General features: G+C 49.9%; 1 protein-coding gene across 1 annotated transcript in view; it reads right to left on the minus strand.

Annotated features, from left to right (window-relative positions):
* LOC122547760 overlaps positions 1-10,701 on the minus strand; it is a 22,574-nt gene extending 11,873 nt beyond the window's left edge. The window contains exons 1-2 of the mRNA XM_043686344.1: positions 10,549-10,701; positions 868-964 (exon numbers count right to left, since the gene is read on the minus strand). Coding sequence (XP_043542279.1) covers positions 868-964; positions 10,549-10,661 — 210 coding nt within the window. The 5' untranslated portion in view covers positions 10,662-10,701. The remainder of the gene's footprint in view (positions 1-867; positions 965-10,548) is intronic.
* Between the last annotated feature and the right edge of the window lie 6,523 nt (positions 10,702-17,224).

The following is a 17,224-nucleotide window of genomic DNA, read 5'->3' on the forward strand; positions in this document are numbered from 1 at the left end:
CTCTCTCTGTCTGTTACTCTCAGTGTGTGGTGTTCCCCTCTCTCTGCCTGTGACTCTCAGCGTGTGGTGTTCCCCTCTCTCTGTCTGTTACTCTCAGCGTGTGGTGTTCCCCTCTCTCTGTCTGTTATTCTCAGTGTGTGGTGTTCCCCTCTCTCTGTCTGTTACTCTCAGCGTGTGGTGTTCCCCTCTCTCTGTCTGTTACTCTCAGAGTGTGGTGTTCCCCTCTCTCTGTGTTACTCTCAGCGTGTGGTGTTCCCCTCTCTCTGTCTGTTACTCTCAGCGTGTGGTGTTCCTCTCTCTCTGTCTGTTACTCTCAGCGTGTGGTGTTCCCCTCTCTCTCTGCCTGTTACTCTCAGCGTGTGGTGCCCCTTAAGTCTCTTTTATATCTTTCCCCTCTCACCCTAAACCTATGCCCTCTAGTTCTGGACTCCACTACCCCAGGGAAAAGACTTTGCCTATTTACCCTATCCATGCCCCTCATAATTTTATAAACTTCTATAAGGTCACCCCTCAGCCTCTGACGCTCCAGGGAAAACAGCCCCAGCCTGTTCAGCCTTTCCCTGTAGCTCAAATCCTCCAACCCTGGCAACATCCTTGTAAATTTGTTCTGAACCCTTTCAACTTTCACAACATCTTTCCGATAGGAAGGAGACCAGAATTGCACGCAATATTCCAACAGTGGCCTAACCAATGTTGTGTACAGCCGCAACGTGACCTCCCAACTCCTGTACTCAATACTCTGACCAATAAAGGAAAGCATACCAAACGCCGCCTTCACTATCCTATCGACCTGCGACTCTCCCAGTTGTGTGGAGTTTCTCTTTTGGTTCCTCCCAGTTGAATGGCGTTCCCCATTTTGTTACTCACCAGCTGTGTGGAGTTGCCCCGGAGTAACTCAGCTAGGATCTCCGGTGGGAAGTCAGATGCCTTTTTGTCATTCACCTGCAGCAACCAGTCGCCCCTCCTAAAACACAGTCACACAATCAATGCAGCTTCATGTTGAGTAACAAATTAAGTCTTCAGAATGTAAGGAGAACAGACCAATTCTTCAGGGGTGCATGATCGCATGACAACCTGATCTGTTTGGGAGCTGGGGGTTCACTGTACACTACCCGTATTGTAAGATAAACCCGCAAAGCTGGGCTGAAACAAAACGGTGGCCTCTAGCCGCCACTTGGGCTAGTGGGAGGTCTGCAGCAGGAGCTTTAGCTTCTCAGTCGCCTGTTGAGAAAGAACACAAGCCACTGAAAGAACGGGTGAAGGCTTTAGTGAACGGGTGCTGTCCAGAAGGCAGGTTGTTTGCTGAGGTTTAGATGGTTCAGTTTGAGAGAATGAATGGCCCTACAGTGGACACATTGTCCATAGCAAAGCCTCAAAAACAAGGAAGAGGAAATGACTTCGCTGGAAGATGCATGGACATCTGTACTTCCACATTCACTAAACGCATACCAATAACAATGGTTCAATTAAGGAAAGCTCCAATATCAGATGAGGCATTGAGATGGCGGTTCGACTATAACATGTGTTTGTTCAACGCAAGTTGGCTATAAGGTGATTGAAGAATTGAAGCCATCATTTGTATAACGCGAACCCTCCTGACTTGTATGGGTATAATGTGATTCTTGTACCATTGGTTTAAATGGTGCTGCTGTTACGTGGAATGGAGTGATGGTGTTATATCACAATGGGCTGTGGACAGCACGGTGGCTCAGTGGTTAGCACAGCTGCCTCACAGCACCAGGGACCCGGGTTTGACTCCACCCTCAGACAACCGTCTGTGTGGAGTTTGTACATTCACCCTGTGTCTGCGGGGGTTTCCTTCCATTATCCAAAGTGCAGGTTAGGTGAACTGGCCGCGCTCAATTGCCCATAGTGTCCAGGGACGTGCAGATAAGGTAAATTAACCCTGGGAAATGCAAGGATACGGTAGAGGGGTGGGGCTCGGTGGGGTGCTCTTCGGAGAGTTGGTATGGACTGGGTGGAATGAACGGCCTCCTTCCACACTATTCTGTGATGTTGAATGACCAGATGGCCTATCCCTGTTCCTGGTATTTAAGTTTCTGCCACGATAAAGCTGAATTGAAGGGATGTGGATATCTAGCAAGGTTGGAGCAGATTACAAAGAAAAGGAGTGGGGGCCAGGAAGATATTGAGGGGTTTGAAAATGTGGCTGAGAATTTTAAATTAATTGACAATTATTAACACACCCTCTGGCGGAAGAGCAAACAGCACGTGTCCCCAGTGCCTCCTGCTGGGACGTAAAGAATTAGGCACAGGAGCGAGCTCTTCAGCCTGATTTACCAGTGTATCATCATGGCTGCCCTGCTATCTCTATTGTTTATGTCTAACAGATAATACCACAAGGCATGGTTCATGCTGGTTAGTTTATCGAAGTCATTACTGTGAGGCAAGAGGATATCTGAGGAAGAACATTCGGAATTTTCATTGAGCAATGTTCCAGTCATTATATTGTCCACTATCTATTTATCCAGGAAAACTCCACAGGAATCTACCCTTCTCCGCTACCTTGCTAACTCGGCTCCCCTATTGCCTCCTCGCAACTTTTTCGAGATGAGCAACGTCGTGGACTTTCAGGTCTCTCGTCGCTCAGATTCTCCACATGCACGTATGTTCAGTGAACGGTGACAGAGTCAGGGGGCAGATATTTATTCAATCGATAGTTCATGGAGTTTTACCTAATGCCATTGTACAACCCAGTGATACAAGCAGTCCTGCGATATTTTTTAAGCAATGTATTTGCGTTAGCAGTAGAACAAATCCCAGAGTAAAGCAAATTCGCAAAGAATACAGAATGACACAGACACAGATGCTCTGACTGGAATACGCCGTTGTGTCTCGCTTCAGCTGCTGGGCCTACTCGAGTCCACGCTTTTGGGCCTACTCAAGTCTGCACTGCTGGGGCTACTCGAGTCCATGCTACTGGACCTACCCAAGTCTGCACTGCTGGGCCTACTCGAGTCCATGCTATTGGGCCTACTCAAGTCTGCACTTCTGGGCCTACTCAAGACTGCACTGCTGGGCCTACTCGAGTCTACGCTTTTGGGCCTACTCAAGTCTGCACTGCTGGGGCTTCTCGAGTCCATGTTATTGGGCCTACTCAAGTCTGTACTGCTGGGCCTACTCAAGTCCATGCTTCTGGGCCTACTCAAGGCTGCACTGCTGGGCCTACTCGAGTCCATGCTATTGGACCTACCCAAGTCTGCACTGCTGGGCCTACTCGAGTCCATGCTATTGGGCCTACTCAAGTCTGCACTGCTGGGCCTACTCAAGTCCATGCTTCTGGGCCTACTCGAGTCCATGCTCTGGGCCTACTCAAGTCTGCACTGCTGGGCCTACTTAAGTCTGCACTGCTGGGCCTACTCAAGTCTACGCTTTTGGGCCTACTCACGTCTGCACTGCTGAGCCTACTCAGGTCCATGCTTTTGGGCCAACCCAAGTCTGCACTGCTGGGCCTACTCGAGTCCATGCTACTGGGCCTACCCAAGTTTGCACTGCTGGCCTACTCGAGTCCATGTTATTGGGCCTACTCAAGTCTGTACTGCTGGGCCTACTCAAGTCCATGCTTCTGGGCCTACTCAAGGCTGCACTGCTGGGCCTACTCGAGTCCATGCTATTGGACCTACCCAAGTCTGCACTGCTGGGCCTACTCGAGTCCATGCTCTGGGCCTACTCAAGTCTGCACTGCTGGGCCTACTTAAGTCTGCACTGCTGGGCCTACTCAAGTCTACGCTTTTGGGCCTACTCACGTCTGCACTGCTGAGCCTACTCAGGTCCATGCTTTTGGGCCAACCCAAGTCTGCACTGCTGGGCCTACTCGAGTCCATGCTACTGGGCCTACCCAAGTTTGCACTGCTGAGCCTACTCAAGTCCATGCTCCTGGGACTACTCAAATCTGCACTGCTGGGCCTACTTGAGTTCACACTTCTGGGCCTACTGAAGTCTGCACTGCTGGGCCTATTCAAGTCTGCACTGCTCGAGTCCATGCTTCTGGGCCTACTCAAGTCTGCACTTCTGGGCCTACTCAAGACGCACTGCTGGGCCTACTCGAGTCCATGCTCTGGGCCTACTCAAGTCTGCACTGCTGGGCCTACTCAAGTCTGCACTGCTGGGCTTACTCGAGTTCATGCTTTTAGGCCTACTCAAGTCTGCACTGCTGGGCCTACTCAAGTCTGCACTGCTGGGCCTACTCGAGTCCATGCTTTTAGGCCTACTCAAGTCTGTGCGTAGGGTTAAGTTTTTGGCTTTATTCCCACAAGGTACAGTAAGCAAGTGGTTCTTCCAGTTGCCTGCCACTTTAACACCCTACTCTGCTCCCTGGCCAACGTCTCTGACTCAGGCTGGCTGCAGTGCTCCAGTGAAGCTCAGCGCACACTGGAAGAACAGCACCTCATTTTCCACTCAGGAGTTCTACAGCCTTCTAGGCTTCACTATCGAGATGAAAAGTTTTCGGCCCTGAACACCTTCTCTCATGGCTTACACCAACCTCCACACAAATGGGCTGTGACCAGTAACAACCCACTAATGGCACCCAACCAGCCCCATTCTCCATTCCTATCTCCATAGCCCTCTAACTTCAGCATTTTCAATTGTATCTCCAGCTGTCTTTTGAAGCCTCCTGTGGAATCTGCCTTCACCACTCTCCCAGGCAGTGCGTGACACATCCTAACAACTCTCTGAGCAAAGAAGTTTCTCCTCAGTTCATTCCTAGCTATCTTGCTGACAGTCTTGAATTTGTGACCCCTAGTTACTGACGTACCAACTAGCGGATAGAATATCCTTCGTTAATCTATCAAAATGGTTAATTCTTTTGAACACCTTAAAAAGGCCACCTTTTAATCTCTGCTCCGAGGAGAACAAGCCCAATCTCTCCAATCTTTCCTTTTATCCAAAATCCTTCATTCCTGCTATCATTTCAGTAAATCTCCCTTGCACTCTCATCAGGGCTTTAACATCCGTTAACATCATTCGGTAAGATGGCGGAGGAGTAGGGCTCCTGAACCCGGGGCTCATATGCTCCATTCATTTTTCTTTTCACTTCTAATTTTTGTTTTCTTTTTCTTTCCTCTTTTATTTTACTTACCTCTTGTTTAAGAGGTCACAGAAAGTAGGCTGTGATTTGAGTAGGCCCAGCAGTGCAGACTTGAGTAGGCCCAAAAGCATTGACTCTCTGCAGACTTCCAATACAGACTTAAGTAGCCCCAGCAGTATGTTTAAGAGGTCACAGAAAGTAGGCTGTGATTTGAGTAGGCCCAGCAGTGCAGACTTGAATAGGCCCAGAAGCGTGGACTCAAGTAAGCCCAGCGGTGCAGACTCGAGTAGGCCCAGAAGCGTGGACTCGAGCAGTGCAGACTTCAATAGGCCCAAAAGTGTGGACTTGAGCAGTACAGACTTGAGTAGGCCTAGCAATCCAGACTTGAGTAGACTCAGCAGTGCAGACTTGAGTAGGCCCAAAAGCATTGACTCTCTGCAGACTTCAGTAGGCCCAAAAGCGTTGACTCGAGTAGGCCCAGCAGTACAGACTTAAGTAGGCTCAGAAGCGTGGACTCAAGTAGGCCCAGCAGTGCAGACTTGAGTAGACCCAAAGGCGTGGACTTGAGTAGGCCCAGCAGTACAGACTTGAGTAGGCCCAAAAACATGGACTCGAGTAGGCCCAGCAATACAGACTTAAGTAGCCCCAGCAGTACAGACTTGAGTAGGCCCAGAAGCATTGACTCAAATAGGCCCAGTAGCTGATGCAATACCCAGTGGCATCTGCTTTGACAAGACCCAGTGAGGACTCATAGTGGTGAGGGCATTGTGTAGGCTGAGATCACCGAAGAGTGATGACCTTTGTTCCAGCGGTGGCATGGCGATGGGGACTTAGGCCCAGCCACCTGGCCCATGGCAGAGCATTTAACAAGAAGGACTTTATTTCTTGATTTTCCTACTTTTATATTCTATGTTTTGGTTATTTTTCTGTGTTTTGGAATGATGCCAGAGAATGGTGACACTATAGAATCATCAAATCATAGACACCCTACAGCGTAGAAACAGGCCCTTCAGCCCAAAAAGTTCACACCGACCCTCCAAAGAGTAACCCACCCAGACCCATTCCCCAACCCGATTACTCCACATTTCCCCCTGACTAATGTACTTAACCGATACATCCCTGAACACTATGGGGCAATTTGGTATGGCCAATTCACCCTGACCTGCACATCTTTGGACTGTGGGAGGAAACCGGAGCACCCGGAGGAAACCCACCCAGACACGGGGAGAACGTGCAAACACCACACCGACTCCATACAACACTTTTCATGGTAATTGTGCAACAAAATACACATCGCAGTAAATAAATCAAATCAAATCAAATCCTTCCTTAAATAAGGTGCCCAGAGCTGAACGCAATTCTCCAAATGTGGTCTGGCCAATGCTTTCTCGAAATGTAGCATCACTTCCTTCCTCATTCTCCAGCCTGTCTATCATCTTGTGAATTGCATTACTACACTCCACAATAATTTGCGATGTTTCCAACATCCACATCACTTCTCATCTTTCTTTGGACTGTGGGAGGAAACCGGAGCACCCGGAGGAAACCCATCCAGACACGGGGAGAATGTGCAAACACCACACCGACTCCATACAACACTTTTCATGGTAATGGTGCAACAAAATACACATCACGGTAAATAAATCAAATCAAATCAAATCCTTCCTTAAATAAGGTGCCCAGAGCTGAACGCAATTCTCCAAATGTGGTCTGGCCAATGCTTTCTCGAAATGTAGCATCACTTCCTTCCTCATTCTCCAGCCTGTCTATCATCTTGTGAATTGCATTACTACACTCCACAATAATTTGCGATGTTTCCAACATCCACATCACTTCTCATCTTGAAAGTTAAGCTCCGCACACCCGGGTCTAAGCATTTGTAGGTATCAGCGATAACAATGCTCCAATTACCAAGCCCTGTGAACATCAATGGATAGCCACGTATTCAAGGAAGAGTCAAAAAGATTTTGGTCAAATTCTTTGATATTTCTAGCCTTCCCATAGCCATCCATGTTGTATTTCATCAGGGATGGAATCGACTTTTCTTCTTTGACAGCTGCCAATTATTTAAATGGTCCCTCTTTAAAACTTCCTACTCTATCCCATGACTCAGTCACTGTTTTACCTGATAATCTTTGTCTCTGTTTTCTCTGGGCTGGACTCACTGAAATTCGCCCTCCTTGAGCTGATTTTACCTTGTCCATTTCCATAACTGTTCTAAACATCTGGATTCCCCTTCCCAGTGTAAACAGGCTTGACTATCCCACTTCATTCCCCGGAACTGGACCTAGCTCCATCCTCTGTCCAGAACGTTGCCGTATAAGCAGTTCAGAAACTCCACACCCTCAGTGTAATTTCCAAAGTTCCTCCCTGAGCATGTATCAGTCTGTATTAATATAATTGACATTCCCATTGGCACCAGAGTCTATCTTCCTCCATCACCTGATGTCCTACAATGAACATCCAGTTGTGCTTCTTATTCGAAACAAAATGGATCCTGTCTCTGAATCAGCATAATGCCGTCACTTTCTTGACCTGGTCTTTGGTCAGGTTGAACGTTTAAGCTCTCCTTTCTGCTGTAGTCTGTGGCAGATCTCTGTTGTTGCCATGATATTCCTTTTACATGTGGTGACTTGTACCTGTAACTCAACAAGCTTCTTAACTTTACTCAACTCCTTATGCACGTACACTCCGAGTGCTGCTTGAGACGTGTGAAAAAGTGCTCCTTCCCCTTTCTGTTGCCTCCTACTTCTGGTCCGCTCTGTCACAGTCAGGATCACCAAATTGGTACGGTGCAGAAAGAGGCCATTCAGCCCATCATGTCTACATCGAGCGCTCTGACCATTTTGACTTAGTGCCAGTCTCTTAGCTTTGCCCGGTAACTGTGCACACTGTTCCTATCTGGGCATGGTGTGTCACATTTCTCTATGTTGAGCATTATTCTGATGCATGACCCTTGCCAGATTGGTTCAAACCCTTGCCCACAGAACCAGATATTACTCTCATGAAAGTAAGACAATTCTTTTCCCTGCTGAAGGAGCAGTGCACAGTGGCTCAGTGGTTAGCACTGCTGCCTCACAGCGCCAGGGACCAGGGTTCAATTCCAGCCTGTCTGTGTGGAGTTTGCACATTCTCCCCGTGACTGTACAGGTCTCTTCCGGGTGCTCCGGTTTCCTCCCACAGTCCACAGATATGCAGGTTAGGTGAATTGGCCATGCTCAATTACACTATAGTGTTAGGTGCATTAGTCAGGGGTGAATGTAGGGAAATGGGTCTGGGTGGGTTACTCTTTGGAGGGTCGGTGTGGATTGGTTGGGCCGAAGGGCCTTTTCCACACTGTAGGGAATCCAATCTAAGATGCATCCAATCCAATCTATGATGAAAGCGTGTACTTCCAAATAAATCTGTTGAACTATAACCTGGTGTTAGTGAGATGCTGGAGATCAGAGTCGAGAGTATGTTGCTGGAAAAGCACAGCAGGTCAGGCAGCATCCGAGGAACAGGAGAATCAACATTTTGGGCATAAGCCCTTCATTAGGAACCTGGTGGTGTGTGATTTTTAACTTTGTCCAAGATAGGGCGACACCATTGAAGGCAATTGGTTGAAGTAACTGATAACAGATGAAAACTTAAGAACATCGATTCATCCTTAAATCAAGCAATGGTCAATTGTTGTGTATTTTTAACAACATTAACCAACCATGAACACCAACTAACATCCCCCATGAAACTATTAGTTGTTGTCCTGTTCAGCTACAAGCCTTTCGCTGTGTCTTTTCCAGCTGTAAACAAAGATGCAAACCTTCACGAATCTCTGGTTTGACCTTTGCTGGGAATATGTCACCGATTGCATTGGATAGGTATATGGAGGATAGTGGGTTAGTATAGGTTAGGTGGGCTTGGATCGGCGCAACATCGAGGGCCAAAGGGCCTGTACTGTGCTGTATTGTTCTATGTTCTATGTTCTATGTTCTATGATTCTGGGAGCCTCAGGAAGGATGGGAAGCCTTTGGTGACGGTAAACAGCAGGATAACCCCAGGGATAACAGACTCCAGTTAGCTGCAAAGCCTGCGGAATCAATGACAACATACCGTGGCGACCAAAGGAGACTGAGAACCACACCGTTGTTACAGTAGAGATGGAGGCCATCTCACATCACGAGCAACGTCCAAACGCCTTCCCATTACTCTGTCCGTAGTCTTCCTTTGCAGATTATGATGCACCCAACTTTCTCCAGGAAAGAGCTTTGTGGCACCTGTGAATCTTTCTGTTAATGGTTAGCTGGACAGAAAGCAGACCCTCCCTGTCATCCCAATTGCCACACATGCCTACTTTCGATAGGATAGCACAGCTTCGTGCTCCGTCTCTTTGTCGTGAAGGTAATGACAGCCCGTGGCTCTACGCTTATGTGTTGGTGACTGCGCTTGGGTTGGGTTCAAACCCACTGGGAACTCGAGGGTGAGGCTGCGACCAGGAAAGCTCAGTAGTTATCTCCATGGTTCTGGGTTGTGGGATGGGGCTTGGTGCTCTGGGGAATGTGCAAAGGCAAGGATCAGGACCAAAGTCAAATCGAGTTACAAATCCAGCCTGCGTGAAATTGTGTCTGCCCTTCTTTTTTCCTAAAATGCATTTTTTAAAAAAACATTTGCCAGAGAGACTGTTTTAAATTTGAGATTAAAGCTGAAAGAACTGCAGATGTTGTAAATCTGCCATGAAATTTGCTGGAAAAGCTCAGCGGGTCTGGAAGCACGGTTAGATTCCCTACAGTGTGGAAACAGGCCCTTCGGCCCAACCAGTCCACACCGACCCTCCGAAGAGTAACCCACCCAGACCCATTCCCCTCTGACTAATGCACCTAATTCTGTGGGCAATTTAGCATGGCCAATTCACCTGACCGGCACATCTTTGGACTGTGGGAGGAAACCGGAGTACCCGGAGGAAACCCACGCAGACACGGGGAGGACGTACAAACTCCACACAGACAGTCACCCAACACTGGAATCAAACCTGGGACCCTGGTGCTAACCACTGAGTCACCGTGCCACCCCCCCAATCTGTGGAGAGAAATCACACTTAACGTTTCGGGTCTGGTGACCTTTCCTGACTCGACCAGAAACGTTAACTCTGACTTCTCTCCACACGCGCTGCCAGAGCTGCTGAGCTTATCCAGCATTTTCCGTTGCTGTCGTAAGTCTGAGATATTTCTCCAGTCCACGGTCATTAAAATATATCACCTCATTTCAAATAGGTGATCATTTTAACGCGTTCCCACATATGGGCTTTACTGTCTGGATAAATACATTCCACGATGTAGATTTTAACGACAGGTCAAATTCACTGCTTCAATGCAGGTGACTGACAGAAGCAGCATCCCATTTAGCAGCTTTAAATAGAGAAGCACCTCTGACAACAGTCAAACCATCCCAGGAGAATCAAACTCTCCCTTGCCCTCCTTTGCCTTGGTGGTCAGTCTGGAAGGTGAGGGAATGGTTCATACCTGAACAGGGAATGGGCACTCTTGCAGTGGAGGACATCTTGCACTTCGTAATGATGCTTCCCTTCCAGCATTTGGTGCCCGATGACAACCCCTCCTTTCAGGTAATGCGACATCTTCGCCCGGCGAGAGGAGATCTCCGGCGCACAAAGCCAGGAACTCCCTTCACTCAGTGAGACCAACGAGGCTGACAAGGGTCCCTACCTCTGCTGCACTCACACACCCTTCAGCCTCACCGGCCTCCGTCTGACTGGACCAACAGCAAAGTCATGCCTTTTATCCAGAACTACTGCCTGCAAACTCCCTCCCCCATGTGACTGGGGCTCATCTGAAGTCATGGGATTTCACTTCTGCTTTAGAAGTTTCTTTTACCAAAAATTTCAGATGACCTATTGCACTGCCAGTTTTGCTCGAAAAACACGTTGAAGCAGGATTACAGATCCATTTTTAACCCTCAGGTGAATGCAGCAGGATTCAGCAGTGTCTGGCTTGCTCACTGTTTCACACACAGCACGCACCCAATACGTGATATTTTAGCTTTTCCAGCGATTATTATAGGATGTCACCGCTTCCCCTTTTGTCAAAACCTCACTGCACAATTTATAATTTACAATTTTCCACTCTCCTGCTGTGAAAAATAGGGGGAGTAGGTGGGAAGATACAGACAGAATGGATTTTGTCTGAGTCGTGATATCCAGAGAAATGTTAGCAACTTTCCCCTCAAGCCTTCAATGCAGACTTTGGAATCTGGACATTGAGCAGGGGTCATGTTATTTCCACAAATTTTTCACCTCGTCAACTTGTCTCATTGCTACGTCACTTGTAATTCTCCCCTAGTTCCCCAGGAAACTAGATAGTGCAAATCCCCAACGCACAAGTCAGTCTCTCTCTCTCTCACACACACTTTTGTCTGCGCCATTGTTAATGCTGTTTCTTGTCCCCCTCCTGCCAACATGCTCCATGACCACCCCAGCCCTATCTCTTCGAGCCGTTGTTAACAGAAGTAGGCATCGAGAAACCAGCAGCCTCACCACATGCCAACTCTCAGACCAACTCTCACACCATAGAGTCATTGAATCACACTAAACAGAAACAGACCCCTTCAGTCCATCCTGTCCACGGCGACCAGACATCCCAATCTGACCTAGGCCCGTTTGCCACCATTTGGCCCATGTCCCACTAATCCCTTCCTATTCTTATGCCCATCCAGATGCCTTTTAAATGCTGTGATTGCACCAGCCTCCACCACTTCCTCTGGCAGCTCATTCCACACATGCACCACCCTCTGCGTGAAAAAGTTGAGTCCCTTTTAAATCTTTCTCCTCTCACCCTAAACCTTATGCCCTCTAGTTTTGCACTCCCCCACCCTGGGAAAAGATCTATTCACCCTACCCATGCCCCTCATGATAGCTAGAAGTGGGTGTGAAGTTCTGATAAGGGAATTTAAGGTGTTAAGGTGGGAATGAAAATGCAGAACATCAAAGTAATCATCTTTGGATTTGCAGCTATTGGCTTACGATCATACAGTTTGATATTGAACTCTCAAATGGGAAATACGAGAGTATGAAACGTTAATTAGCAAAGATGGACTAAAGGATCTTACCAAATAGGTTGACAGTGGAGACACAATGGATCATATTTGAAGTTTGTACATATGAATTACAAAACAATTAATCATTCCAGTCTGGCACAAACAAGAACTGAAGCCCTTTGACACACTGCAGCTCGGGGGCATGTGTCCATGCTTGGCACAGGTCACTTTGAGCGCTGGAGTACACGTGCAGATCAAGGATTGACACAGGGCCCCTTTTCTAGCCCTTCGCTGTGCTCACTCACATGACACTTATCTTAAGGGTCTGCGTGGATCATGGTGCTTACTCAGCGTGCCATACACACTCTCACACAGACGCATACATATACTCACGCACACACAGGCATGTGCACAAGTAGACACCCACACAGACACGTGCACGGACACACCTGCACAAACACAAATGCATGCACGCCCGCACACGCACCCTTGCACACGCACACAAACACAAGCACACATGCCTGTGCACACACAGCTATATGAAAACACACACACGCACACACTCACATACACGTGCACACACACACACGCACACACTCACACATGCACACACGCACACACACACAGACACACGTGCACACACACATGCATGCACACACACGCACACACACATGCGCACACACGCACACACGCATACACACATACACGCGCACACACACATGCACACACACACACACATGCACATACACGCACGCACACAAACGCGCGCAAACACACACACGCACACATACACACACACATGCCCATACACACATGCACACACACACACACTCATACACGCACTCACACATGCACACACACGTGCACACACACATGCACACATACACACACACATGCACACACGCATGCACACACGCATGCACACACACACACGCACACGCACTCACACACACGCACACACACACACTGTTTACTGGACCATTACTGACTGCTGCCCTCTGTGACTGTGGTTCTACAACTTGTGACAATCGAGAGTAGAGAATAGTCAAAGCAAGTGGACGTGTTGCTGCATGACACTGTGCTGCATCAACGTCACACCACAGGCTGGATGGAAAACACATTACATGTACATCAAGCAAATCATAGAATACCTACAGTGCGGAGAGAGGCCAATCAACCCAACAAGTCGCACTGACCTGCCAAAGAGCATCCCACTCGGATACGCCAACCACCCCCTCCCCTCCCCCCCCCCCATCCTATCCCTGTATCCCAGCATTTCCCATTGCTAAGCCATCTAACCTACACATCCCTGGATATTACAGGGAAACTTAGCATGGCCAATCCACGTGGCCTGCACATCTTTGGACTGTGAGAGGAAACCGGAGCACCCGGAGGAATCCCACGCGGAAAGAATGTGAAAACTCTGCACAGTTGTGCGAGGGTGGAATCGAAACTGGGGTCGCTGTTGCTTTAACGGATGGTGAAGGTTCAGGAATTACATAAAGCATCTAATTGACAGTCAAGTAACTTCAATGGTCAATGGAACATGCCGGTAATCTCAAAAAAAAAATGTGCATATGCTGATATCATACAGCGGGAAATTGCAATTCATTAGCAATGCAATTTCAACCGAAAGCAGAGAAACCTTTCATCAACCTCTGTGCTATTCATTGCACGGAGACCACAACAACAAAGAAAGCATGCTCACCATCAAGTCTTCTTGCTGAGAATATTATAAACAGCGTTTAATTGTTTAGACAGGATGTTACACTGTGCGTTTTCAGGAGAGATACTGAAAGTCATACATGACCATGGTCATACAGGGTTTGTTTCAGGAAATGTTCTGTTGCCTGCTCAGATCTGACAATGCAGGTCATACCGAGGTCACGCTTCTCAATTCAGTCGCACATTTCAATGTTCTCCCTCCCATTCTGGAAGAGGCCGACTCAATGCTGGATAAGCTTCCAATGCCAACACACCGACACTTGGACAGCGTCCCGCCAGGATTCAGCACGACACAGTACTGCCTGGCACACCATGTTTCACAACCTGATGCAAAAACAGAAGGAATACCTGGAAAAGACCGTCTCCTCGGGAATACAAGCTTAAACATCACACAACACCAGGTTATAGTCCAACCGGTTCATTTGGAAGCACTAGCATTTAGAGCACCCCTCCAACATCAGGTGATGAATGGGCAGCTCTCTGAAAGATAGTGCTTCCAAAAAAACTTGTCGGATTATAACCAGTGTGGAACACTGTCTCCCTGTTCCCATGGGGAACACTGTCTCCCTGTCCCCATGGGGAACACTGTCTCCCCATCCCCATGGGGAACACTGTCTCCCTGTCCCCATGGGGAACACTGTCTCCCAGTCCCCATGGGGAACACAGTCTCCCTGTCTCCATGGGGAACACTGTCTCCCTGTCCCCATGGGGAACACTGTCTCCCTGACCCCGTGGGGAACACAGTCTCCCTGTCTCCATGGGGAACACTGTCTCCCTGTCCCCATGGGGAACACTGTCTCCCTGTCACCGTGGGGAACACTGTCTCCCTGTCCCCATGGGGAACACTGTCTCCCTGGCTCGGGGGGAACACTGTCTCCCTGTCCCCATGGGGAACACTGTCTCCCTGTCCCTATGGGGAACACTGTCTCCCTGTCTCCGTGGGGAACACTGTCTCCCTGACCCCGTGGGGAAAACTGTCTCCCTGTCTCCATGGGGAACACTGTCTCCCTGTCCCCATGGGAACACTGTCTCCCTGTCTCCATGGGGAACACTGTCTCCCTGACCCCGTGGGGAACACTGTCTCCCTGTCTTCATGGGGAACACTGTCTCCCTATCCCCATGGGGAACACTGTCTCACTGTCTCCGTGGGGAACACTGTCTCCCTGTCGCCAAGGAGAACACTGTCTCCCTGTCCCCATGGGGAACACTCTCTCGCTGTCTCCGTGGGGAACACTGTCTCCCTGTCCCCATGGGGAACACTGTCTCCCTGCCCCCATGGGGAACACTGAATCCCTGTCCCCATGGGGAACACTGTCTCCCTGTCTCCATGGGGAACCCTGTCTCCCTGCCCCCATGGGGAACATTGTCTCCCTGTCCCCATGGGGAACACTGTCTCCCTGCCCCCATGGGGAACACTGTCTCCCTGTCTCCATGGGGAACACTGTCTCCCTGGCCCGTGGGGAAAACTGTCTCCCAGTCCCTATGTGGAACACTGTCTCCCTGTCTCCATGGGGAACACTGCCTGCCTGTCCCCATGGGGAACACTGTCTCGAAAGGGAACACTGTCTCCCTGTCCCTATGGGGAACACTGTCTCCCTGTTCCCATGGGGAACACTGTCTCACTGCCCCCATGGGGAACACTGTCTCCCTGACCCGGGGGAAACACTGTCTCCCTGACCCCATGGGGTACACTGTCTCCCTGTCCCCATGGGGAACACTGTCTGCCTGTCCCCATGGGGAACGCTGTCTCCATAGGGAACACTGTCTCCCTGTCCCTATGGGGAACACTGTCTCCCTGTCCCTATGGGGAACACTGTCTCCCTGTTCCCATGGGGAACACTGTCTCACTGTCTCCATGGGGAACACTGTCTCCCTGGCCCGGGGGAAACACTGTCTCCCTGACCCCATGGGGAACACTGTCTCCCTGTCTCCATGGGGATCACTGTCTCCCTGTCCCGATGGGGAACACTGTCTCCCTGTTCCCATGTGGAACACTGTCTCCATGGGGAACACTGTCTCCCTGTCCTATGTGGAACACTGTCTCCCTGTACCCATTTGGAACACTGTCTCCCTGTCTCCATGGGGAACACTGTCTCCCTGTCTCCATGTGGAACACTGTCTCCCTGTCTCCATGTGGAACACTGTCTCCCTGTCTCCATGGGGCAAACTGTCTCCCTGCCCCCATGGTGAACACTCTCTCCCTGTCTCCGTGGGGAACACTGTCCCCCTGCACCCATGGGGAACACTGTCTCCCTGTCCCCATGTGGAACACTGTCTCCCTGTCTCCATGGGGAACACTGTCTCCCTGTCCCTATGTGGAACACTGTCTCCCTGTAACCATTTGGAACACTGTCTCCCTGTCTCCATGGGGAACACTGTCTCCCTGTCCCCGTGGGGAACACTGTCTCCCAGTCCTCATGGGGAACACTGTCTCCCTGTCCCTATGGGGAACACTGTCACCCTGTCCCCATGGGGAACACTGTCTCCCTGTCCCCGTGGGGAACACTGTCTCCCAGTCCTCATGGGGAACACTGTCTCCCTGTCCCTATGGGGAACACTGTCTCGCTGTCCCCATGGGGAACACTGTCACCCTGTCTCCATTGGGAACACTGTCTCCCTGGCCCGGGGGGGAAAACTGTCTCCCGTCCCCATGGGGAACACTGTCTCCATGGGGAACACTGTCTCCCTGTCCCTATGGGGAACACTGTCTCCCGTCCCCATGGGGAACACTGTTCTCCCTGTCTCCATGGGGAACATTGTCTCCCTGTCCCCATGGGGAACACTGTCTCTCTGTCTCCATTGGGAACACTGTCTCCCTGTCTCCATGGGGAACACTGTCTCCCTGTCCCCATGGGGAACACTGTCTCCCTGTCTCCATGGGGAAAACTGTCTCCCTGCCCCCATGGTGAACACTTTCTCCCTGTCTCCATGGAGAACACTGTCTCCCTGGCATGGGGAGGAGCACTGTCTCCCTGCCCCCATGGGGAACACAGTCTCCCTGTCATCATGGGGAACATTGTCTCCCTGTCCCCATGGGGTACACTGACTCCCTACCCCAATGGGGAACACTGTCTCCCTGGACAGGGGGGGAATACTGTCTCCCTGTCCCTATGGGGAACACTGTCTCCATGGGGAACACTGTCTCCCTGTCCCTATGGGGAACACTGTCTCCCTGCCCCCATGGGGAAAACTGTCTCCCTGTCTCCATGGGGAACACTGTCTCCCTGTCCCCATGGGGAACACTGTCTCCATGAGGAACACTGTCTCCCTGTCCCTATGTGGAACACTGTCTCCCTGTCCCCATGGGGAACACTGTCTCCCTGTCCCTATGTGGAACACTGTCTCCCTGTCCCCATGGGGAACACTGTCTCCCTGTCCCCATGGGGAACACTGTCTCCCTGTCCCCATGGGGAACACTGTCTC

Source organism: Chiloscyllium plagiosum, unplaced genomic scaffold, assembly GCF_004010195.1.
Source record: "Chiloscyllium plagiosum isolate BGI_BamShark_2017 unplaced genomic scaffold, ASM401019v2 scaf_7386, whole genome shotgun sequence".
Taxonomy (NCBI): Eukaryota; Metazoa; Chordata; class Chondrichthyes; order Orectolobiformes; family Hemiscylliidae; genus Chiloscyllium; species Chiloscyllium plagiosum.